The 25,648-nt window shown below is 42.4% G+C and overlaps 1 protein-coding gene across 1 annotated transcript in view; it reads left to right on the top strand.

The window, feature by feature from the left end:
- Positions 1 to 25,648, top strand: part of CFAP70 (cilia and flagella associated protein 70) — a 576,575-nt gene that overhangs the window by 287,181 nt on the left and 263,746 nt on the right. Inside the window, exon 14 of the mRNA XM_053694219.1 lies at positions 25,193 to 25,324. Within this exon, the coding sequence (XP_053550194.1) occupies positions 25,193 to 25,324 (132 nt within the window). The remainder of the gene's footprint in view (positions 1 to 25,192; positions 25,325 to 25,648) is intronic.

Here is a 25,648-nt window from a genome sequence, read left to right as displayed (position 1 = left end):
ACTCAGGGAAGATGATGCAACCTGATTTTGATATTTCTACATTTAAATTTAAGCTTGAACACCTCCGCGTGTTACTCAGGGAGGTTTTAGCTGCTCTGAATGACTGTGATACAATTGCAGTGCCAGAGAAATTGTGTAGACTGGATAAATACTATGCAGTGCCGGTGTGCACTGATGTTTTTCCAATACCTAAGAGGTTTACAGAAATTATTACTAAGGAATGGGATAGACCAGGTGTGCCGTTCTCTCCCCCTCCTGTTTTTAGAAAAATGTTTCCAATAGACGCCACCACACGGGACTTATGGCAGACAGTTCCTAAGGTGGAGGGAGCAGTTTCTACTCTAGCAAAGCGTACTACTATCCCTGTCGAGGACAGTTGTGCTTTCTTAGATCCAATGGATAAAAAGTTAGAAGGTTACCTTAATAAAATGTTTATTCAACAAGGTTTTATCCTACAGCCCCTTGCATGCATTGCGCCTGTCACTGCTGCTGCGGCGTTCTGGTTTGAGTCTCTGGAAGAGGCTTTACAGGTAGCGACTCCATTGGATGAAATACTTGACAAGCTTAGAGCACTTAAGCTAGCCAATTCTTTTGTTTCTGATGCCATTGTTCATTTGACTAAACTAACGGCTAAGAATTCTGGTTTTGCTATCCAGGCGCGCAGAGCGCTATGGCTTAAATCATGGTCAGCTGACGTTACTTCAAAATCGAAGCTGCTTAACATTCCCTTCAAGGGGCAGACCCTATTCGGGCCTGGTTTGAAGGAGATTATTGCTGATATCACTGGAGGAAAAAGTCATGCCCTTCCTCAGGATAGGTCCAAGCCAAGGGCCAAACAGTCTAATTTTCGTGCCTTTCGAAACTTCAAGGCAAGTGCGGCATCAACTTCCTCTAATGCAAAAACAAGAGGGAACTTTTGCTCAGTCCAAGGCGGTCTGGAGACCTAACCAGACCTGGAACAAGGGTAAGCAGGCCAAAAAACCTGCTGCTGCCTCTAAGACAGCATGAAGGAACGGCCCCCTATCCGGTAACGGATCTAGTAGGTGGCAGACTTTCGCTCTTCGCCCAGGCGTGGGCAAGAGATGTCCAGGATCCCTGGGCGTTGGAAATTATATCCCAGGGATATCTTCTGGACTTCAAGGCTTCCCTCCCAAAAGGGAGATTTCACCTTTCACAATTATCTGCAAACCAGATAAAGAGAGAGGCATTCTTACACTGTGTTCAAGACCTCCTAGTTATGGGAGTGATCCATCCAGTTCCAAAGGAGGAACAGGGACAGGGATTTTACTCAAATCTGTTTGTGGTTCCCAAAAAAGAGGGAACCTTCAGACCAATTTTGGTTCTAAAGATCTTAAACAAATTCCTCAGAGTTCCATCATTCAAGATGGAAACTATTCGTACCATCCTACCTATGATCCAGGAGGGTCAATACATGACTACAGTGGATTTAAAGGATGCTTATCTGCACATTCCGATACACAAAGATCATCATCGGTTTCTCAGGTTTGCCTTCCTAGACAGGCACTACCAGTTTGTAGCTCTTCCCTTTGGGTTCGCTACAGCCCCAATAATTTTTACGAAGGTTCTGGGGTCGCTTCTGGCGGTCCTAAGGCCACGGGGCATAGCAGTGGCCCCTTATTTAGACGGCATCCTGATTCAGGCGTCAAACTTCCAAATTGCCAAGTCTCATACGGACATATTGTTGGCATTTCTGAGGTCGCATGGGTGGAAGGTGAACGAGAAAAAGAGTTCTCTATCCCCCCTCACAAGAGTTTCCTTCCTAGGGACTCTGATAGATTCTGTAGAAATGAAAATTTACCTGACGGAGGCCAGGTTATCAAAACTTCTAAATTCCTGCCGTGTTCTTTATTCCATTCCTCGCCCTTCGGTGGCTCAGTGCATGGAAGTAATCGGCTTAATGGTAGCGGCAATAGACATAGTGTCGTTTGCACGCCTACATCTCAGACCACTGCAACTATGCATGCTCAGTCAGTGGAATGGGGATTACACAGATTTGTCCCCTTTACTGAATCTGGACCAAGAGACCAGGGATTCTCTTCTCTGGTGGCTATCTCGGGTCCATCTGTCCAAAGGTATGACCTTTCGCAGGCCAAATTGGACAATTGTAACGACAGATGCCAGCCTTCTGGGTTGGGGTGCAGTCTGGAACTCCCTGAAGGCTCAGGGATCGTGGACTCAGGAGGAGTCACTCCTTCCAATAAACATTCTGGAACTAAGAGCGATATTCAATGCTCTTCAAGCTTGGCCTCATCTAGCGACAATGAGGTTCATCAGATTTCAGTCGGACAACATCACGACTGTGGCTTACATCAACCATCAAGGGGGAACAAGGAGTTCCCTAGCGATGTTAGAAGTCTCAAAGATAATTCGCTGGGCAGAGATTCACTATTGCCACCTATCAGCTATCCACATCCCAGATGTAGAGAACTGGGAGGCGGATTTTCTAAGTCGACAGACTTTTCATCCGGGGGAGTGGGAACTCCATCCGGAGGTGTTTGCACAATTGGTTCTTCATTGGGGCGAACCAGAACTGGATCTCATGGTGTCTCGCCAGAACGCCAAGCTTCCTTGTTACGGATCCAGGTCCAGGGACCCCAAGGCAACGCTGATAGATGCTCTAGCAGCGCCTTGGTCCTTCAACCTGGCTTATGTGTTTCCACCGTTTCCTCTGCTCCCTCGTCTGATTGCCAAAATCAAGCAGGAGAGAGCATCAGTGATCTTGATAGCACCTGTGTGGCCACGCAGGACTTGGTATGCAGAGCTGGTGGACATGTCATCCTTTCCACCATGGACTCTGCCGCTGAGACAGGACCTTCTACTTCAGGGTCCTTTCAACCATCCAAATCTAATTTCTCTGAGGCTGACTGCCTGGAGATTGAATGCTTGATTTTATCAAAGCGTGGTTTCTCCGAGTCAGTCATTGATACCTTAATTCAGGCACGAAAGCCTGTCACCAGGAAAATCTATCATAAAATATGGTGTAAATATCTTTATTGGTGTGAATCCAAGGGCTACTCATGGAGTAAGGTCAGGATTCCCAGGATATTATCTTTTCTCCAAGAAGGATTGGAGAAAGGATTGTCAGCTAGTTCCTTAAAGGGACAGATTTCTGCGCTATCTATTCTTTTGCACAAGCGTCTGGCGGATGTCCCAGACGTTCTGGCATTTTGTCAGGCTTTAGTTAGAATCAAGCCTGTGTTTAAACCTGTTGCTCCACCTTGGAGCTTAAATTTGGTTCTTAAAGTTCTTCAGGGGGTTCCATTTGAACCTCTTCATTCCATAGATATCAAACTTTTATCTTGGAAAGTTCTTTTTTTGGTAGCTATTTCCTCGGCTCGTAGAGTTTCCGAGTTATCTGCCTTACAATGTGATTCTCCTTATCTGATCGTCCATGCAGATAAGGTAGTTCTGCGTACCAAACCTGGGTTTTTACCTAAGGTGGTATCTAATAAGAATATCAATCTGGAGATTGTTGTTCCATCATTGTGTCCTAATCCTTCTTCAAAGAAGGAACGTCTATTACACAATCTTGACGTGGTTCGTGCTTTAAAGTATTATTTACAAGCTACTAAAGATTTTCGTCAAACATGTGCTTTGTTTGTTGTCTACTCTGGACAGAGGAGAGGCCAAAAGGCTTCTGCAACCTCTCTTTCGTTTTGGCTAAGAAGCATAATCCGCTTAGCCTATGAGACTGCTGGCCAGCAGCCTCCAGAAAGGATTACAGCTCATTCTACTAGAGCTGTGGCTTCCACATGGGCCTTTAAAAATGAGTCTTCTGTTGAACAGATTTGCAAGGCGGCGACTTGGTCTTCGCTTCACACTTTTTCAAAATTCTACAAATTTTATACTTTTGCTTCTTCAGAGGCTATTTTTGGGAGAAAGGTTTTACAGGCAGTGATTCCTTCCGTTTAAGTACCTGCCTTGTCCCTCCCTTCATCTGTGTACTTTAGCTTTGGTATTGGTATCCCACAAGTAATGGATGATCCGTGGACTGGATACACCTTACAAGAGAAAACACAATTTATGCTTACCTGATAAATTTATTGGTGTATCCAGTCCACGGCCCGCCCTGTCATTTTAAGGCAGGTATTTTTTAATTTTAAACTACAGTCACCACTGCACCCTATGGTTTCTCCTTTCTCTGCTTGTTTTCTGTCGAATGACTGGATATGGTAGTGAGGGGAGGAGCTTTATTGACAGATCTGCTGTGGGTGTCCTCTTGCAACTTCCTGTTGGGAATGAGAATATCCCACAAGTAATGGATGATCCGTGGAGTGGATACACCACAAGAGAAATAAATTTATCAGGTAAGCATAAATTGTGTTATTTCATAACAAAATGACTGCTGTGAAAAAGGTCTATTACACCAGGTTTGTGCAAGACATGCTTGAGTATTACATACAAATATGGTATGAGTTTAATTCATTGGAAACTTGCTAATAAGACCAACTTTCAATCACATCTTTCCATTCAAAATGCCAAAGATCACAAATTTTGACAGAAATAAAATTATACTTTTGCATCAGCAAGGCCAAGGTCTCAAAGGGAAATCAGCAAACAAACTTGATACTCAAAATGTAGTATCCAAGCTGTTATAAATAAATTTTAAAGAATCAGGAGAGGTCAAGGACAAAAAAGCACTGGAAGGACAAGAAAACTTTCAAAATCTGATGAGAAGTTTCTCAGAGTTTCTTCTTTGAGAGACTGTAAAAAGTCCAGCAAGGACCTGGCTCAGCATCTGGTTGCTTCATCGGGATGCCAAGGTGACCCTTCTACAGTCCGAAGAAGTTTGATCAGGCATGGTTTTTGTGGAAGGAAAACAGATTGAAAAGGCTAAGATATGCTAAAGCTCAGTGGAAAAATGTATTATGGAGTGAAAAATCCAAGTTTTAAATTTTTGGGACCAATCGTTGACAATATTTGAGAAGAAAAGTTGGAGAGAGATGGAAGAATGAGTGCTTACGGCTTCAGTGAAACATGGTGGAGGGTCTGTCCTGGTTTGGGGCTGCATTTCTGCCAGGGGTGTTGGCGATATTGTCTGAATTGATTGGTTAATTAATGCTGTAAAGTACAGACAGGTTTAAATTCATCATGCCATTCCTTCTGGAAAGCGCCTCATTGAGAATGGTTTTATTTTTTAGCATGATAACGATCCCAAGCACACTGCTAATGCAGTAAAATCATATTTGGAGAGAAAAACAACTGATAATATACTCAGTCATGGACTGGCTTCCATGGAGTCCAGACCTGAATATTATAGAGGCAGTATGGGATCACCTAGACAGAGAAAGAAATACATAAAAGACAACCTAAATCTAAAGAAAAACTCTGGGAAGTGCTGAAAGAAGCCTGGTATAATACAGCAGAAGATTACTTCAGAAAACTTCAGGACAGTCTCCCCAAAAGAGTTCAAGATGTGCTTAGTTCCAAAGGAGGTCACATTAAATACTGACTTTTGCCAGAAGTAGCCATTTTGTTCTGAAAATTGTGTTTCTTTCCTATGGCATAGATATTCCACCACGTCATTCCAATTACTAGTGGAATATTCAACTCCTGGCTAGGAGGAGGTAAAGAGCACCCCAGCAAAGCTGTTAAGTGTAACTTCCCTTATCCATAATCCCCAGTCATTCTCTTTGCCTCTGTCAAGGGAGGATGTGCGAAGATGGTGTCTAAAGATATTTAATTCTTTAATGGGTACTTTTCCCTGCAAGCAAGGATTAGGGGTTATGCTGTGTCCATGTCAATCTCTTTAGTAAGAGTAATGGTTGGTTTACTTCTAACATTATTGCTACCCCTCTTATAGAAAGCCAGGGTTGGTTATTCTGTTCTTTCTGTTTTTACAGGTACATATTAGAGGTGATGTATCTGACACACCTAAGAAGTCGTTCCCTGTCCTGCCCAGGATCCACAGGTAAGTGCTTTCCCTTTTAGGTTTGAAGGAGCCAGCACTTTATGCATTAAATCATCTGTGGTTTTATTCTGGGGACATGCTTAATCTCTAAAGTGGAGATTTTATTCAGGCAAGGGACATACTTTAGGGGTACTGCAGGGGATATATATTTTCTTGTATGTGTCACAAGATAATTTTAGAGGCTGACATGAGAGGGTTAAGAATGTTGTACAAGAGGCTATATTCTTTATTAATCCTTCTTCTTACTTTATAAGGGATAGGTAGAGGGAGCGTTTTTACTGGTGTGTTTTAGGTAACATTATAGAGGATGTTCGTTATCTGTCTCTGTTACATAGACGTTTTCCAGTGTCTATTAGTTGCGCACCGTTTTTTACTGTGGCGCACTTCATTTTCCTCTTGCTTTTGCGGTCATGTGACCGGACTCTGCACTTCCGTCAGTCGGATTAGCGAGCGAAGGGTTTTGCTGTCCTGTTTTCTTCTACTGGTGCTGATTAGATCGGAGCAGTACTTTGATGACAAGCTGTCAGTGGGTGTATTAGAGGAGTCTTCTATTCGATCCAGGTCTGGGTTGATTAGTCTGCAGATCTTCTGCTAGTGAATCTTCCTGCTGGTTCTACAGAGGGTGAGTCCTCAGCAGCGCTGAGGATTAAAAATGACAAATTTATTTTTAGTTTACCTATAATTCGTTTAGGGTATCAAACTTTGGGGCTAATTGTTTTTATTATCTAGAAATTATTTTGCTAGTGGAGATCACTTTCATATCATGGTCCTTGAAGCAAATTCTAGTGTGTCTTTTTGATATATTTTACTAGCTTGGAGTCTCAGATTCTAAGCTGGCTAATACTCCTGTACAATTTTTGCTCCTCATGTTTTTTAAAAAAATATGATTTTGTCTAAGAATTAAGATTCACTCTCAGAGACTTCTGTCTCTCAGGATAATAGTCCTTGCCATGCCTTAGCTTTCTTTTCAAGCGTCTCAGGCGTTATCAAATTTCACATGCAGTACCCTGTGGTTACTCTCAAAATTCTACATGGGGTGCTGTTCCCCTGTTTGCTTTTTTACCAGGAGATTTTTCTGCACAAAAAGCAAAAGAGGAATTCGTAATTTGTTTCTGTTTCTAGGAGTTCTGATGGCGTTAGTCTCTCTATTTTATCTGATGAAGATGATCCCTCAGTGGCTTCTGAGGGCAAAATATCTGACTCAGTCTGTAGTGGCTAGTACTACAGATACTGAGGAGGTTAATTTTAAATTTAAGCTAGAACACCTCTGGTTAATTTTTAAAGAGTTCCCTGCTACTTTGGAAGACTCTGACTCTATTGTCGCTGAGACAAAGAAATTTATCAAGCTCCACAGGGTGTTCAATGTCATTCCTTCATCTGTTGAGGTTTTTCCAGTCCCAGACCGTATGGCAGACTTATAGCTCTTGAATGGGAATAGCCAGGGATTCCTTTTTCCCCATCCCCTGTTTTCAAGAAAATGTTTCCTCTAGCTGATTCTGTACGTGTATCATGGCTCTCTGTTCCCAAGGTAGAGGGAGGGATCCCATGGATAAGAAGCTGGAGGCTTTCTTTCAAACTATGTATATTCCTCAGGGCTTACTATGGCAACCTGTTGCATCTTATGGGTGTGATGTTTTGTCCGACCTGATTCCAGAAGAGTCTACTATAGAGGAGATCCAGGATAGGATCAAGGCTTTAAAAGTGGCTAACTCTTTTTCGGTGATGTCAGCATGCAAGTTATCAGACTAAGAGACAAGATTTCTAGCGTTTCAGAGCTCTGTTATTAAAATCTTGGTCTGCTGAGGTGACATCTAAATCCAAGTTTCCGTCTTTACTTTTTAAGGACAGAATTTATTTGGTCCTGGTCTGGCTGAGATAATTTCCGAGAATTCTGTTGGAAAGAGTTATTTCCTACCTCAGAACAAGAAAAATAGACCTAAGGGTTGTCAAGATTCTAATTTTTGTTCCTTTTGTAACTTCAAGGGACAAAAGTTTTCCTCTTTCTCTTCCAGACCGGAGCAATCCAGGTCCTCATGGAGGTGCAGTAGCCTTGGAATAAGAGGAATCAATCCAAGAAGCTTTCCTCTAATTCTAAATCAACATGAAGGGGCCGCCCCTGTTCCAGTCTTGGATCAGGTGGGAGGCAGGCATTTCCCCTTTTGCAGGATTGGATCTGCGATGTTCCAGATCCTTGGGCCGTGGAGGAAGTATCTCAGGGATACAGAGGCAGATTTTTCCTGTCAGGGTTATCTGCAATCAGGTATAGAGTAAGGTCTTCTCAAACTGCGTAAAGGGCCTATCTTCTCTGGTAGTGATTGTTCCAGTTCCCATAGAGGAACAGGGTCAAGGATTCTATTTCAACCTTTTTTGTGGTTCCCAAAAAAAGGGAGATCTTTCAGACCCTTTTCTGGATCTCAAGTGTGTCAACAAACTCCTCAAGGTTCCGTCCTTTGAAATGGAAACTATTCGTTCCTTTCTACCCTTGGTTCAGGAAGGTCAGTTCATGACTACCATAGATCTGAAGGATATGTATCTTTTTGTTCCCATTAACTGTGAACATTTTCAATTCCTTCGGTTTGCCTTTCTGGGGAAACATTTCAAGTTTGTTGCTCTCCCCTTTGGCCCTGCCACGGTTTCTTTAATCTTTACAAAGATCCTAGGGGCCCTTTTGGCGGTGGTCAGATCTATGGCAATAGCAGTGGCACCTAATCTGGACGATATCTTGGTTCAGGCGCCATCTTTTCAGAGCGAATTCTCAACAGAGATGTTGTTGTCTATTCTACGTTCCCATGGCTGGAGGTGATCTGGAGAAGATTTGCCTGGTGCCTGACACCAGGGTGTGTCTCTTTGGAATGTTTATAGCTTCTCTGTCTATGAAGATTTTTCTGACGGAGGTCAGAAAATCCAAACTTCTGAATTCTTGCCTTTCTCTTCAATCCTTTTCCTGTCCATCTGTGGTTTAGTGTATGGACTGGTGGTTACTTCCATGGATCAGTTCCATCTACGACCTCTGCAGCTTTGCATGCTCAGTCAATGGAACGGAGACCATTAAGATTTATCACAGAGGATAAATCTGGATCCCTTAACAAGAAGCACTCTCTCGTGGTGGATTTCACAGGAACATCTGTCTTGGGGCACTTGCTTCCTGAGACCTTCCTGGGTGATTGTGACTATGGACGCCAGCCTGTTAGGCTGGGGAGCTGTGTAGGGCTCTCTAAAAGCTCAGGGCCTGTGGGCTCGGGAAGAGTCTTCTCTTCCAACAAACATCTTGGAGTGAGAGCAATTTTCAATGCCTTGACAGCTTGGTCTCAATTATCTTTAGTCCGATTTATCAGATTCCAGTCGAGCAACATCACCTCAGTGGCTTACATCAACCACCAGGGAGGAACTCGGAGTTCCTTGAAAATGAAGGAGGTGATACGCATTCTGCAGTAGGCGGAAGCTCACGATTGTCTCCTATCTGCCATCCATATTCCAGGGGTGGACAATTGGGAGGCGGAATTTCTGAGCAGACAGACTTTTCATCCCGGGGAGTGGGCTCTCCATCCGGAAGTGTTCTCAAAGATAACCCTCAGGTGGGGGGTTCTGGAGTTGGATCTGATGGCATCTCGTCAGAACGCCAAGCTTCAAAAGTACGGTTCAGGATCAACCGATCTTCAGGCCGCCCTGATAGATGCTCTGGCGGTTCTTTCGGTCTAGCATTCCTGTTTCCTCCATTTGCTCTCCTTCCACGAGTCATTGCTTGTATCAAGCAGGAGAGAGCATCTGTGATTTCAATAGCTCCTGCCTGGCCTCGCAGGATCTGATTTGCAGATCTAATGAAGATGTGATCTCTTCCACCTTGGAGGTTACCTCTGAGGAAGGAACTTATAATTCAGGGTCCATTCCTCCATCCAAATTTGGATTCTCTGAAGCTGACTGCTTGAAAATTGAACGCCTAGTTCTGTCTCCACGTGGTTTTTTGGAAGCGGTCATTGATACTATGCTTCAGGCTCTTAAAACTTTTAATCGCAAGATTTACCATAAGGTATGGCATAAATACCTTTTTTGGTGCAAAGCTAAAGGTTTCTCCTGGAGTCAGGTGAGGATTCCCTGAATATTATCGTTTCTTCAGGATGGCCTGGAGAAAGGTTTGTCAGTCAGTACTCTAAAAGGTCAGATTTCTGCATTGTCTATCCTTTTGCAAAAACGTCTGGCATATTTACTAGATGTTTAATCTTTTGTTCAGGCCCTGTTCAGAATCAGGCCTGTGTTTAAACCTGTTGCTCCTCCTTTAAGCCTTAAAGGGACAGTATACTGTAAAATAGTTTTTCCCTTAATGTGTTTACAATTGCTTTTTTTACCAACTGCAGAGTAAAAAATTTATGAAAATTTGCTTTTTAAGGTTTATTTCTGTATATTAAAGCTCTGATTTTGTGTTTTGAAGCCACAGCCTAATAAAATAGGTTGAGCTTGTAGGTATAATCAGATCTCATTACTGTATCACATTGTGCACATATACCTGCTTCTTTATCTTATATCTGTCCTTAAAACAATCACCAGTACTTTGAGAGAACAATGGAAAATCAACATTTTATTACCTTATCTCTGCTTTATCACACTGGGAGTGTAATTTCTTCTGCTGGCTGTGTTTACAAATCTTATCTATAGCTGGTACGCGCGGCCACAAACTTTCAGAATAGGTGGGGATACCACATGCTAAATTAACAATTTCAGATGCCAATATAAGGGTAAAGGAGCTACTTGTAAACAATTTAATACACTCCAGCAGGTAAAGTGGATCATTGGGAACAAATTAAAGGGGAGAAAATTTTTGAGTAAACTGTCCCTTTAACCTAGTTCTTAAAGTTTTGCAGCAGGCTCCGTTTGAGCCGATGCATGTTGTTGATATAAAGTTGTTATCATGGAAGGTTTTGTTTCTCCTTGCTATATCTTCTGCTCACAGAGTTTCTGAGCTTTCAGCTCTGCAGTGTGATTCCCCATACCTTATTTTTCATGCAGATAAGGCGGTCCTTAGTACTAAATTGGGGTTTCTTCCTAAGGTGATGTCGGATCAAAACATTTATCAGGAAATTATTGTTCCTTCTTTTTGTCCTAATCCTTCTTCTCATAAGGAAAGTCTTTTGCATAATTTGGATTTTGTGCGTGCTCTAAAGTTTTACTTACAAGCTACTAAAGATATTCAGCATTTTTCTGCCCTGTTTATTGTTTTCTCTGGAAAGCGTAAGGGTTAGAAGGCCACTTCCACTACTCTTTTCCTCTGGTTAAGTATGATTCGTTTTCCTTATGAGACAGCTGGACAGCAGCCTCCTGAGAGAATTATGGCTCATTCCACTAGGGCTGTCGCTTCATCTTGGGCTTTCAAAAATGAAGCTTCTGTGGAACAGATTTGCAAGGCGGCAACATGGTCCTCTTTGCATACTTTGTCCAAATTCTACAAATTTGATACTTTTGCCTCAGCTTTTGCCTTTCTCTTGGGAGAAAGGTTCTTCAAGCAGTGGTGCCTTCTGTTTAGGTCCTCCTGCCTTGTTCTCCCTCCCTGTTCATTCCGTGTCCTCTAGCTTGGGTATTGGTTCCCACTAGTAATTGGAATGATGTTATCGACTCTCCATGCCATAGGAAAGAAAACAAAATTTATGCTTACCTGATAAATTTCTTACTTTCCGGGCATGGAGAGTCCACGACCCCGCCCTCTCTTTTAATTATAATTCGGCAGTTTTATGAGTAAACCTCAGGCACCTTTTCACCATTGTGTTTCTTCTTTTTCCATTTTCCTTCGGGTGAATGACTAGGGATTATGGGTAAGGGAAGTTACACTTAACAGCTTTGCTGGGGTGCTCTTTGCCTCCTCCTGCTGGCCAGGAGTTAAATTTCCCACTAGTAATTGGAATGATGTTGTGGACTCTCCATGCCCGGAAAGAAAGACCTTTATCAGGTAAGCATAAATTATTTTTTTTTATATTTTGTGCACATATTTCCTTTATTTTCTGTTTGTATCTTAATGAAGAGACCAAAAATAAATAGGGATGGTTATTGAAACTTTGCTAAAACAACAAATCTAAGGATGGCCTAAGACTTTTGCACAGTACTGTATATCAAAAAAAGCAATATTCCCACAAATAGCTTAAATTGACCACTATAATGAATCATTTAGCACCATGTGATAGCAAAGTCATGCTTCAAGAAAAGTCACAATTAAACTTTCATGATTCAGACAGAGCATGCAAGTTAAGAAAAAAAAACCTTGCAATTCACTCCCATTATCTAAATGTTCACAATCTTTTTATATGCACAGTTTCTGAGGCACCAGCTTCTACTGGGCATGTGCAAGAGTTCATAGTGTATACATTTACAATGTATACATACATGAAACGGCTGTCACATGATACAGGGGGTGGAGAAATGGAAGGAATCTTTACATTTGTAGATGTGTGTGTGTGTATATATATATATATATATATATATATACTGTATATAAATATAAATATATATATATATATATATATATATACATAATTTTTTATATATATATATATATATATATATGCACTTGTCATCAGCAGTGCACAATCCGTTTTAAAAGCTTTAACATAACCTTTCATCTATGTAATAGAAATATTTTAAGTTAAATGTCCCTTTAACTGCTGTTTGCTCTTGGATCAGCAAGTAGTTTTGCATGTGTGCTGCAATAAGTGTTCATTATTAAATAACAAACCAACTGTAATGCATCTTTGTAATTTAGTACTGAATTATACAGTATTGCCAACTTTAATGCATTAGCATGGAATATTAAAATATAAGCTTTCCTTCCTAAAATAGGGAGAGTCCACAGCTTATTCCTTACTGTTGGGAAATACAACCACTGGCCACCAGGAGGAGGCAAAGACACCCCAGCCAAAGGCTTAAAAATCCCTCCCACTTCCTCATTACCCCAGTCATTCTTTGCCTTTCATCACGATAGGAGGTGTCAGAGAAGTGTCAGAAGATTCGGAGAGTCGTGAAAAAAGGTGATCTGCCCTTTGAGATAGGACTGGAGTTTTAAGTAGTCAAGTCAACCTCTCAGTGAGAGTATTGATGAAAGTTAGAGTCTGGAGATGCAGGGAACGTTTTTCTGCAAAACCATCCAGACTACTGCTAGCAGCTCCTAAGCAGTCAGTGTTGATGAGTTTCTTTGCCTGCTTTCTCTCACTCAAGTCAATGTCAGGAGCGCTGCTATAAGACTGTCACACTTAAGAGGCTATGTTCTGTTCCACAGCATGGATCCTGGAGGTAAGATTGTTTCAATTTTTTACACATAAAACTGTCAGCCATATAGAATCAGTCCAGGGTTAGACCCAACTAGAGTGATAATATAAACACACGCTAGCATATTGAGAGGAAACCAGGACGTGACCCACTCAGGAAAGAAACAAAAACAGTTATTATGCAGGAAAAGAAAACTGTGTACTCACAGATGATGCAGGGACACGGGACAGTCTCTATATGAGATGAGGGAGTACAAGGTACAGAAACCTAAATTAGGTTGAGAGTGGTCAGGCAATCACTTTTAAGCAGGCAGAGGATGATCCGTTAGAGTGGTCAGGCAAAGCAATGGTCAATGTCCCTTTAAGCAGGTTTAAGGATGAGGCAGCAAAGTGGTCTGGCAAAGCAATGGTCAATGTCCCTTTAAGCAGGTTTAAGGATGAGGCAACAGAGTGGTCAGGCAAAGCAATGGTCAGTGTCCCTTTAAGCAGGTTTAAGGATGAGGCAGCAGAGTGGTCAGGCAAAGCAATGGACAATGTACTTTAGTACAGTTTAAGGGATTCGGCAGCAGAGTAGTCAGGAGCCAGGAAGCAGGAACGCTATCCGAGAAACGGGCACCATAGGGAAGTCCCGCTGAAGATTTAAGGCCGGTGACGTGTGGGGGTGTAACACAGGAAGGCCGCGATATGTTGCTAGGCAACATGACGCAGTGATGCAGAGAGAGATCCGGGAGCCACGGCAATGATCGGATCATGACAGCACCCCCTCCTCAACGACCCCTCCGGGGGATAGGATCAGGTTTGGAAGGATGAGCCTTAAGAAAACCTTTAATCAAAGCAGGAGCATGAACTTGACAAGCTGGCTCCCAAGACCGCTCCGTGACAGGATAATCATTCCAGTGGATAAGATAGTACAAAAACTTGCCACAAAGTTTAGAATTTATGAAATGACTGACTTGAAACTTAGGTTGTCCATGAACTAGAAGAGGTGGAGGACTGGTCCTAGGTTTGGAATATCTATTAAAAGTGGCTGGTTTAAGAAAAGAGACGTGAAAAACTGGATGAGCTTTAAGAGTCTTAGGAAGTGCAATACGATAAGCAGTAGAGCAAACCTGACTCAAGATCCGGAAAGGAGCTACATAGCGGGGTCCCAGTTTAGTAGAAGGTTGCTTGAGACGAAGATGACATGTAGAAACCCAAATCTTTTCTCCAGGACGATACTTGGGGGCCTTCTTTCGTTTGCGATCAGCATATAATTTATGTTGATTAGAAGCTTTGCTGAGGAGAAGGTAGATTTTCCGCCAATGGCGACAAAGTCTGAGGACAGAGAGATCAGCAGCGGGAATTTCTGAAGATGAGGTACGAAGTGGGAAAGTTCTAGGTTGAAATCCGTATGCTGATTTAAAGGGTGCGGTTTTAAGAGAAGTGTTGTGTAGGGCATTGTGAGCCAATTCAGCGAGAGACAAGTAGTGGGTCCAGTTAGAGTGTAGAAGATCCACATAATGCCTAAGATATGTTTCCAAGCACTGGTTGACCCTCTCAGTTTGGCCATTGGACTGTGGGTGATGAGATGTAGACAATGAGATGGAAGTACCAAATTGTTTACAAAGAGATTTCCAAAGCTGAGAAACATACTGAACCCCCATGCAGTCTCACTATATGCTGAATAAAAAGTTTGGAAAGGGTTTTAGCAGAGGGTAAGCCAGACCATGGCACAAAATGGGCAGATTTGGTGAATCTGTCAACAATAACCCAAACAGTATTGTTTCCTGCTGAGAGAGGGAGATCAGTAATAGAATCCATGGATAAATGAGTCCAAGGCTGATGAGGAATAGGGAGAGGTTGTAGTAGTCCAGTAGTTCGATGACGAGGTATCTTGTTGGATGCACATACAGTGCAAGCAGAAAAATAATCTTTGACGTCACGAGTTAAAGAGGGCCACCAGACATGTTGCTTAAGGTTTCAAATAGTATTGCTGATACCAGGATGTCCGGAAAGGGGATTGTCATGAGCCCATAGTAACAATTTAGATTGGAGGTGCTCAGGAACAAAAAGTAGACCAACAGGGGGTTTGCAAGTGGAGGGATCGTCCTTTTTGAGCAGCTTGTAATTCTTGTAAAGTAGAGACCGATAGTTGAGCTATGATCTCATGAGGATGGAGAATATTGACAGATTCTGGAGAATTAGTGTATTGGAACTGCCTTGACAAAGCATCACCTTGATATTCTTCGTGCCGGGAATGTAGGATAAAACATAAAGGAGCCAAGAGAAATACAAGGACCATCGAGCTTGCCGGGAAACTAAACGTTTGACTGTCTGAAGATAAAGTAGATTCTTATGATCAGTAAGGATCGAGAAGGGTTAAATAGTGCCCTCTAACCAATGTCTCCATTCGTCTAAGGCCATTTTGATGGCCAGCAACTCCTTGTTTTCCACGTCATAGTTTAATTCTGAAGAGGTGAACTTCTTGGAGAAGAAACCGATGGGATGAATCTTGCCAGACTCAGGAGTACGTTGAGAAAGGACTGCTCCTGCAGCTACTGAGGAAGCATCCACTTCCAGGATAAATTGGTATTCAGGATTAGGATGACGAAGAATGGGTGCAGAAGCAAAAGCCTTTTTTTAGAGAATAAAAAGCCTGAATAGCATCTGTGGTCCACTCTTTACATTGTTGCCCCTTTTTTATAATGGAAGTAAGGGGTGCCGTCAGGGGCGGACGGAGACCAACCAGGGCCCCCGGGCAAAAGTATGGCAGGGCCCCCCACACACCTACCTCCTCTGCCTCTCCCCTCCCCTAATGCCCCTCCCACCTACTGTTCTCCTCCCACCTAATATGCCCCTCCCCCACCCGAATGCTCCTCCCATCTCATGTGCTCCTCCCACCTCATATGCCCCTCCCCTACCATGTTTTTAATTGCAATATAAAGGCTAAAGCGACACAAAATAAAATGCGTCCGGGTCTGGTATATATATATTTAAAATAAAGAATATTCCCAAATACCATCCCAAGTAACAAGTATAATATATATTTTTATTACATTTACACTTTGACTCCCCCCTTTACATGAATACTTGAAGTATTAATCTAAATGGGGGATACTTAACTTGGAAGTATTTATCTAAAGGGGCTTGTCTCTGATATTAATGTACCCTTCAATAATTTTTTCCCCTCGTGTCCTGTGATATTTATATATAAATAGACTTTTAATTCAAGAATCAAGCATTTACATTGTTTCTGAAAACCCCCCAAAACAACTGATCTCTAGGGACAGACTGACAACTGGTTGACAAGGCAGCTCCCACTAGTTTACTAAAGTAGAGACTAGTCTTAAAATTGAAAATCAGTTTTATTCAGGTTACCTAGGGACCAGTTGTGCACAAACATTTATTTCCTGCTACAATATCAATTTAAGCAACTTCACTTTAAAAAAAAAAATTGTCATGTAAAGAGATAAACATTTACTTTGTACTTCAAGCTGGGAGGGATATTTCGAAAGCCATGTGTGTGTGTGTATGTATATATATATATATATATATATATATATATATATATATATATATGTGTGTGTGTGTAGGAATATATATATATACTGTGTATATATTATACCGTATATATATATATATATATATATATATATATACTGTATATGTGTACACATGTAGATATATTATAAATACACAACACACACACATATATATATATATATATATATATATATACATATATGGGATAGTGCTTGAGAGTTCCTTGATCTGCGCTGTGTATGTGGCAAATGTTTATTTTGCTGTATCACTTCTCCTGATATATTTCAATGGCAGCTTGTTTCTGAATATTCCACTATCATCAAATGGAATGTGAAAATAGAAGATTGTGAGTAGGGTTTCAGAGCTCAGCGCACATAGAAGGGAGAAAAACAAAAAACAAAACCAAATTATGGTGCAGTATGTCAGTACTAGGCAAAATATGAAGAAAGTGAGATTAGAGTTGCTCACCTTTTTAAACCTCAAACATGTGAGGTATGTTAGATGCGTGGAGGGGATATAATCCCTATCTGTGGTAATGATGTTCCTTGACTGGTGTGCAGTACCTTCCAGCAGGAAAAAAATTGATGTCCCTGGAGTTGATATGTGCTTGTCTTTCCAATAAACTTCTCCTCTCTGGAGTAAGGTAGATAAACTTTTTTTATTGTTGTTGTTGTCTTTTTTTTCTTTTCTTTTTCCTTTTTTCTTTCTTTATTCTTGAAAAGCTTCTCCTCTATGGAGTATGGTCAAGGTAGATGATGACAAAGACATTCAAATAATCCCGGAAAATCTAATTTACAAAGTGTTTGGAACGCTGCGGGGGCATTGCAAAGCCCAAAAGGCATGACCCGATGCCCAAAGCGGGTATTAAAAGCTGTTTTCCATTCATCTCCCTTGCGCATTCAGCTGAGGTTGTATGCGCCACGAAGATCCAATTTGGTAAATATAGTGGATCCTTGCATATAGGTGAACAATTCGGGGATTAGGGGTAATGGATAACTGTTCTTTACAGTGATCTGATTAAGACCTCGAAAGTCTATACAGGGTCGAAGGCCTCCGTCCCTTTTTTCCACAAAAAAGAAACCAGCCCCCACAGGTTAAGAAGACGGTCTTATAAAACCTCTAGCCAGGTTATCCTTGATATACTCTTCCAGGGTTAGATTTTTGGGTCTGGAACGAGGATTAGTCTTGCCACGGGGCAAAGGAGCTCCAGGGAGCAAGTCTATGGGACAATTGAAGGGACGATGTGGAGGAAGGCGTTCCGTCTCTTTTTTGGAGAAAACATCAAGAAACTCCAGGTAGGAAATGGCTAAGGAGTTAGAGGTTTCAGAAGCGAGTGCTATGGTGACTGGTCGTTTGACGGGAGTATGTAAACAGTTGATCAAACATGAAGAACCCCAAGAAGTGAGTTTGCCCTGTGCCCAAGAAAATGTAGGGTTATGTAACTGGAGCCAGGGAGACCCAAGATTATGGGATATTGGGGAGTCGGAATGACATCAAGACTGATTGTTTCAGAATGGAGAACTCCAATGGAAAATAGTAATGGCCTGGTAGAAAACTGAATGAGTCCAGAACCCAGTGGACCACCGCTGACAGTGGAGACCGTTACATAGTGCCCTTTGGAACGTAGAGGTATTCTGTTTGTGGTTGCAATGGTAGAATCTATGAACACACCTCCAGCACCGGAGTCAATGAGGCCTTGAGTATAGAGTTTACAATCTCCAAGATGAAGAGTTACTGGCACAAAGAGTTTGTTGTTGAGGGAAGAGAATTAAATTTGGCTTAACTCAGTCCCTCAATCTGGAGTTAAGCCCTGGCTTTTACTGGTCTGGTGGGACAATCCCTCAACAAGTGTCCCTTTAGACCACAGTATAGGCATAGACCATATGAGCGTCTTCTCTGGCGTTCGGTCTCTGTTAACTTTATGGTACCAACTTTCATAGGTTCTATTTGATCGGTAGAGGTAGAAGCAGTAGACACAGGATTGGAGAAACGGGGTGCTAGACGAAATGAAGAGCGAGATAAAGGCTTGCGAGTTCTCTCTCTTTCATGTTGTTGTTCGCTATACCTAGCATCAAGTCTGATACAAAGATTGATTAGATCTTCTAGGGATTCTGGAAGATCCTGATATACTAGCTTGTCTTTGAGACATTCAGAGAGACCCTTACGAAGAGCTCCTTGATTCCAAGAGGTCTCGGCCGCAAGTGTGCGGAATTCAATTGCATACTGTGCCACAGATTGGGTTCCCTGACATAGGTCTAAAAGATAGGCTTCCACAGCTGAAGATCTTCCAGGTTTGTCAAAGACAGTCGAAAATACAGACAGGAAGAAATCCACATCCTGAAGTATAGGCTCATTCTTTTCCAACAAGGGGGATACCCAGGCCAGGGCTTTTCCTTTCATCAAGGATATAAGAAATGTTATCCTTGAAGAATGTGTAGTGAACAGTGCAGCGCTGTTGCGAAAATGAAGGCGGCATTGGTTAAAAAAACCCTACAATCTTCGGGGTGACCATCATATTTGTCAGGAAGGGGTATCCTAGGGCCAATTTGCCCTTGATGATGGGTTGCTGGAACTGAAGGAGGAGGCAAAGCCAGTGAGGTAGGGTTGTATTGTATTGGAGCAACCAGACTTTGTAGTAAAGCAGTTATCTGATCCAGTTTGGAGTCCAGGGATTGGTAATGTGTGGCATGGGATCCCAGCAATTGTCCCTGGTGGGCGACGGCCATGGATAGCTCAGCGGGGTCCATATTATGGCCCGTTTGTTCTGTCAGCCGTATAGAATTAGTCCAGGATTAGACCCAACTGCTAGAGTGATAATATAAACACACGCTAGCATACTGAGAGGAAACCAGGACGTGACCCACTCAGGAAAGAAACAAATACAGTTATTATGCAGGAAAAGAAAACTGTGTACTCACAGATGATGCACGGACATAGCATGTGGTCTATGTTTATTTCCTCCCTTCCGGCTGAGACTTGAACCTGAGGAGAGCGTTTCCTCTGTTCACTGTCTGGGTCTAGGAGGTGGTGAGTGCCCCAGCCATTGGGGGTATATATAAAAAAAAAAACGTTTTTATTTGTGTCCTTCTGTGGGTATAACCTGAGCTATGGAGGACTCTGATATGTTAGAAGGTACTTCATCAGTACTAAATCATACTTGTTTATATTGTGAGGAGGCCATGGTTTTCCCGGCCACTCAATTATGTTCCACATCACATTAACACTGTTATAAAGTCTAAAAAGAGAGACAAGCCTGCTAAGGCTATTAGTCCCTCTGAGCCGTCTACCTCTCAGGACTCGGCGTCCCGTGAGATTACTACCCTTGCTACATTATCTACCCCACATGCAGTTCCCCCTAGCACATCTAAGCCTCCATCCGGAGGGGGCCTTCTTCCTGCGGACTTTGCCGCGCAATTACAAACGGCGGTGTCTGTGGCCCTCAGTGCATTACCTCGCTCTAACAAACGCAAGAGAAAGGTTAAACATAGCTCTCCTGACCTGGAGTCATCTAAATATTTATCGGATTTAGCTATTATATCCTAGTTATCCGATGATGAGTTAACCTCTGTAGTTACAGAGGGTGAACTTTCGGGGTCAGAGTCCTTAGTGTCTAAGCTTCCTGCTGAGGAGGAACCGTCCTTTAGATTTAAAATTGAGCACTTGCATTTTTTTATTAAAAGAGGTTCTGTCTACGTTAGAGATTCCAGAGGCTGCGCTGTCTGAAGAACCTATGATACCTAAATTAGACAGAGTTTACGAAGACAGGAAAGTTCCTTTGACTTTTCCTGTTTTGGTTAAAAGGGCAAACATTTTTAACAAGAATGGGAAAGAATTGGATCTTCCTTTTCCCCCTCGTCTACTTATAAAAAAGTTGTTCCCTGTCCCGGACTCTCAACTGGATTTGTGGGGCTCTATTCCTAAGGTGGATGGTGCTATCTCTATGCTTGCTAAACGTACTACTATACCTATTGAGGATAGTTCTTCGTTAAGAGAGCTGATGGATAAGAAAATGGAAGCCTTTCTGAGAAAGATGTTTCAACATACAGGATTTTTATTTCAACCGGAGGCTGCAGTTGCCGCGGTTGCCAGAGCAACTACCTACTGGTGTGATTCTTTGTCGGAACTCATTGAGGTGGAGTCTCCCCTCGAAGATATTTAAGATAGAATTAAAGCTCTGAGAATTGCTAATTCTTTTATCTGTGATGTGAACATGCAAATTATTCGCCTAAATGCAAAGGCCTCTGGCTTTGTGGTCCAGGCCTGGACTCCATTATTTCTACGGTTACCGGTGACAAGGGTGCCTTCCTACCGCAATATAAGAAGAACAAGTCTAAGGGACAACAATCTTATAATTTTCGTTCTGACAAATCCCAACGACAGCAATCCTCCTCCAAGCCCGAGCAACCCAAGTGTACTTGGAAGCCGGATCAGTCTTGGAATAAGTCCAAGCAGAATAAGAAGCCCACCAAAAACAAATCGTCATGAAGGGGCAGCCCCGATCCGGGATCAGATTGTGTAGGGGGCAGACTGTCTCTTTTTTTAGACCCTTGGTTCAGGGACGTACAGGATCCATGGGTCCTGAAGGTCGTACTCAGGGATACAAGATAGGCTTCAAATCTCATGCGCCCAGGGGCAGATTCTTACTCTCGAACCTGTCTACAGACCAGAAAAGAGGGATGCCTTTCTAGGGTGCTTTCGGGACCTATTATCCTTAGGAGTTGTCCTGGTGCCTATCGAAGAAAAAGGTTTGGGGTTTTATTCAAACCTTTTCGTGGTCCCAAAGAAGGAGGGAACTTTCTGCCCAATTCCTTAAGTGCTTAAACAAATTTCTCAGTGTCCCTTCCTTCAAGTTGGAGACGATAAGGTCCATCCTTCCTTTAGTTCAGGAAGGCCAGTTTATAACCACTATAGATCTGAAGGACGCTTACCTTCATGTTCCAATCCACAGGAGACACTTTCAGTTCCTGATGTTTGCATTCCTGGACCAGTACTTCCAGTTCATTGCCCTTCTGTTTGGCCTAGCTACTGCTCTAAGAATCCTTACGAAGGTTCTTGGGGCTCTTCTAGCCTTTACCAGAACTCAGGGTATTACAGTAGCCCCATACTTGGATGATATTCTGGTGCAAGCACCATCTTGTCGTCTTAGGGAAGAATACTCAGAGTCCCTTCTCAGTCTTTTACGATCACATGGATGGAAGATTAACTTGGAGAAGAGTTCTCTTATCCCAAGTACCAGGGTGGAATTCCTGTGTGCTATAGTAGACTCCATATCCATGAGGATATTTGTAACAGACCAGAGACGTTGCAAGCTAACTTCGGCATGTCTTGCCCTCCTTAAGTTCCTCTGTGGCTCAGTGTATGGAGGTGATTGGTCTCATGGTGTCCTGCATGGACATCATTCCTTTTGCCAGGTTCCGTCTCAGACCTTTACAACTGTGCATGCTGAGACAGTGGAACGGCGATTATTCTGATCTGTCTCTACAGATTGTATAAGACATCCGGTCGAGAGAATCGCTCTGTCCAGATCATCTGTCCCGAGGGACGTGCTTTCTAAGACCATCCTGGGAGATTATGACTACAGACACAAGCCTATCCGGATGGGGAGCTGTTTGGGGTGCCAGAAAGGCACAGGGGTTGTGGAATCAGTCCTCCCTCCCGATCAATTTTGTAACTACAGGCAATCTTCAATGCCTTGAAGGCTTGGCCACTTCTGGGTTCGTTCCAGTTTATCAGATTCCAATCAGACAATATATCCTCGGTGGCTTACATAAACCATCAGGGGGGAACGAGAAGTTCCTTGGCGATGAAGGAAGTATCTCAGATTCTGGAGTGGGCGGAGGCCCACAGCTGTTCGCTGTTAGCGATCCACATTCCAGGTGTGGACAACTGGGAGGTGGATTTTTTCAGCAGACAATGCTGCCACCCAGGGAAATGGTCTCTCCATCCCAAGGTGTTTGCAGAGATATGCAGCAAGTGGGGGACGCCGGAGATAGATCTCATGGCATCCCATCTCAATACCAAGCTGCCCTGGTATGGTTGAGGTCGAGGGATCTCCAAGCGGATCTAATAGATGCACTAGCAGTGCCCTGGAGGTTCAAACTCATATATCTTTTTCCTCCATTACTGCTTCTTCCTTGGTGGCCCGCATCAAGCAGGAGCGGGTAATCCTAAATGCTCCATCATGGCCGCGAAGGACGTGGTTCGCGGATCTAGTGGAGATGTCCTCATCTCCTCTGTGGAAGTTACCTTGTCGCAGAAACCTGCTGTTACAAGGTCCATTTGTTCATCGAAATCTAGATTCTCTGAGGCTGAGTGCGTGGAGATTGAACACTTAGTCTTAGCAAAGAGAGGTTTCTCTGAGAGTGTCATTTATACTCTTTTTCATGCTTGTAAACCAGTTAATCAGCGTATCTACCACAAAGGGTGGAGGACCTACTTATTCTGGTGTGAAGAGTGTGGTTTTTCCTGGCACAGAGTTAAGGTTACCAGGATCTTATCTTTTCTCCAAGATTGACTGTAGAAGGGCCTTTCTGCTAGTTCCTTGAGAGGACAGATTTCGGCCCTGTCGCATTTATTGCACAAGAGGATGGCTGAGCTTCCAGACGTGCAGTCCTTTGTTAAGGCTCTGATTAGGATCAGACCTGTGTTTAGATCTGGGGCTCCTCATTGGAGCCTAAGGGGCCGATTTATCAAATGTCAACGGATCATGGTCGACAGACCTTGCTGAATGCGGACAGCAATATAGCAATAAATAGCAATATAGGTTAATTTCCGGCAATGTCTGTCCATAAGGAGCTTGATAAATCGGCCCCTAAATCTTGTTCTTTGTGTTTTGCAACAGGCTCTGTTTAAGCCTCTTTATTCCGTTGACATTAAATTGTTATCTTGGAAAGTTCTCTTTATAATGGCTATTACCTCTGCACGCATAGTTTTTGAGATCTCTGCTTTGCGATGTTAGTTCCCTTATCTGATTTTTTATGTAGATAGGGCAGTTTTACGTACTAAATTAGGTTTTCTTCCTAAGGTTGTGTCAGATCGCAACATCAATCAAGACATTGTGGTTCCTTCCTTGTGTCCTAATCCTTCTTCATCGAAGGAACGTTTACTTCATCATTTGGATGTGGTTTGCACCTTGAAGTTCTTTCTTCAGGCTACTAAGGAATTTAGACAATTTTCCTATTTGTTTGTTGTCTATTCGGGGAAGCGTAAGGGGCAGAAGCCTACTTCGGTTTCCCTATCTTTTTGGTTAAGGAGTGTCATCCGCTTAGCTTACAAGACAGCGGGACATCATCCTTCTGAGAGGATAATGGCTCATTCCACTAGAGCAGTGGCTTCCTCTTGGGCCTTTAAGAACAAGGCCTCTATGGATCATATTTGTAAGGTGGCTACCTGGTCCTCCTTACACACTTTTTCAAATTTTTGCTTCAGCTGAAGCAGCTTTTGGGAGAAAAGTTTTGCAGGCTATGGTGCCCTCAGAATAGAGTCAGTCTCTTACTTTTTGTTCCCTCCCGTTATTCATTTAGTGTGCTCTGGAACTTAAATATAGTTTTCCCAACAGTAAGGAATGAAACCGTGGACTCTCCCTATCTTAGGAAGGAAAACATAATTTATGCTTACCAGATAAATTCCTTTCCTTCCGAATAGGGAGAGTCCACGGCCCCCACATGTTTTTTCTTGTCTAAGGGCGGCCCCCTATTATTTATCTTATTCTTCTGGCACCATTTATACGCTGATATTTCTCCTACTTTTCCTTGTTCCCTCGGCAGAATGACTGGGGTAATGAGGAAGTGGGAGGGATATTTAAGCCTTTGGCTGGGGTGTATTTGCCTCCTCCTGGTGGCCAGGTGTTGTATTTCCCAACAGTAAGGAATGAAGTCGTGGACTCTCCCTATCCGGAAGGAAAGGAATTTATCTGGTAAGCATAAATTATGTTTTTAGGACATTACAGTCTTCAGCAGTTCTAGATGGAACTTACAATTAGATCTTAAAGGGATAGGAAAGTCAAAATTAAACTTGCATGATTCAGATAGAGCATGTCATTTTAAGACACTTTAAAAATCACTTCTATTTTCAAATCTGCTTTGTTCTCTTGGTATCCCTTGTTGAAAATGAATACGCACATACCCTACACTAGTGGGAGCTAGCTGTTGATTGGTGCCTGCACACATTTGTCTCTTGTGATTGGCTAACTAGATGTGTTTAGATAGCTGCCAGTAGTGCAATGCTGCTCCTTCAGCAAAGGATAACAAGAGAATGAAGCATATTTGTAAATTTGTAAATTACTTGTATGAGTAAATCTGAAAATTGTTTAAAATTTTATGTTATATCCGAATCATGAATTACATTTTTGGGGTTTCCTGTCCCTTTAAATCCATTGTGAACATGGGAAGACTTTCTTGTAAATAGCAAGTGGTACTGGACAAATAAGATTTTCCATAGACTTTGAGTCTAAAACAAAGTTTATTTTCTTTTTTTTTGGTTTCCTTATTTGCAGCATTCAGTGGTGAAGATTGTAAGAGAGAAGTTTCAGAAAACAACTGCGTTTGATGATCCAGAGAAGCTTCAGGATTTCTTGAATGATCTCTATATTTATCTGGTGGACAAGATGCATGAATGTCTTAACACGGTACGTCATAAGAAAAAGTATAAGTAGATAGGTTCTGTTTATGGGGTACATTGTAATCCTTTAGAGAAGCTGCTATAAAGTAAAAATTTCATGTTTCAGAAAAAGCTGTAATTTTAAATAACTTTCCAATTTACTTCTATACGCTAAATTGTTGTGTTCTCTTGTTGTCCTTTGTTGAAAAGTATACCTAGTTAGGCTCGGGAGCAGCAATGCACTACTGAGACCTAGCTGCCTCTTGTCATTCGCTAACACAATGGGCTAGATTACAAGTGGAGCGCTAATTTATTGCTTGTCCGCAAATGGGCGAATTTGTCCGTTTACGGG

Source organism: Bombina bombina, chromosome 11 (assembly GCF_027579735.1).
Source record: "Bombina bombina isolate aBomBom1 chromosome 11, aBomBom1.pri, whole genome shotgun sequence".
Lineage (NCBI taxonomy): Eukaryota > Metazoa > Chordata > Amphibia > Anura > Bombinatoridae > Bombina > Bombina bombina.
Note: the sequence above shows the minus strand (reverse complement) of the source record. Positions and strands in the feature narration are given on the sequence as shown.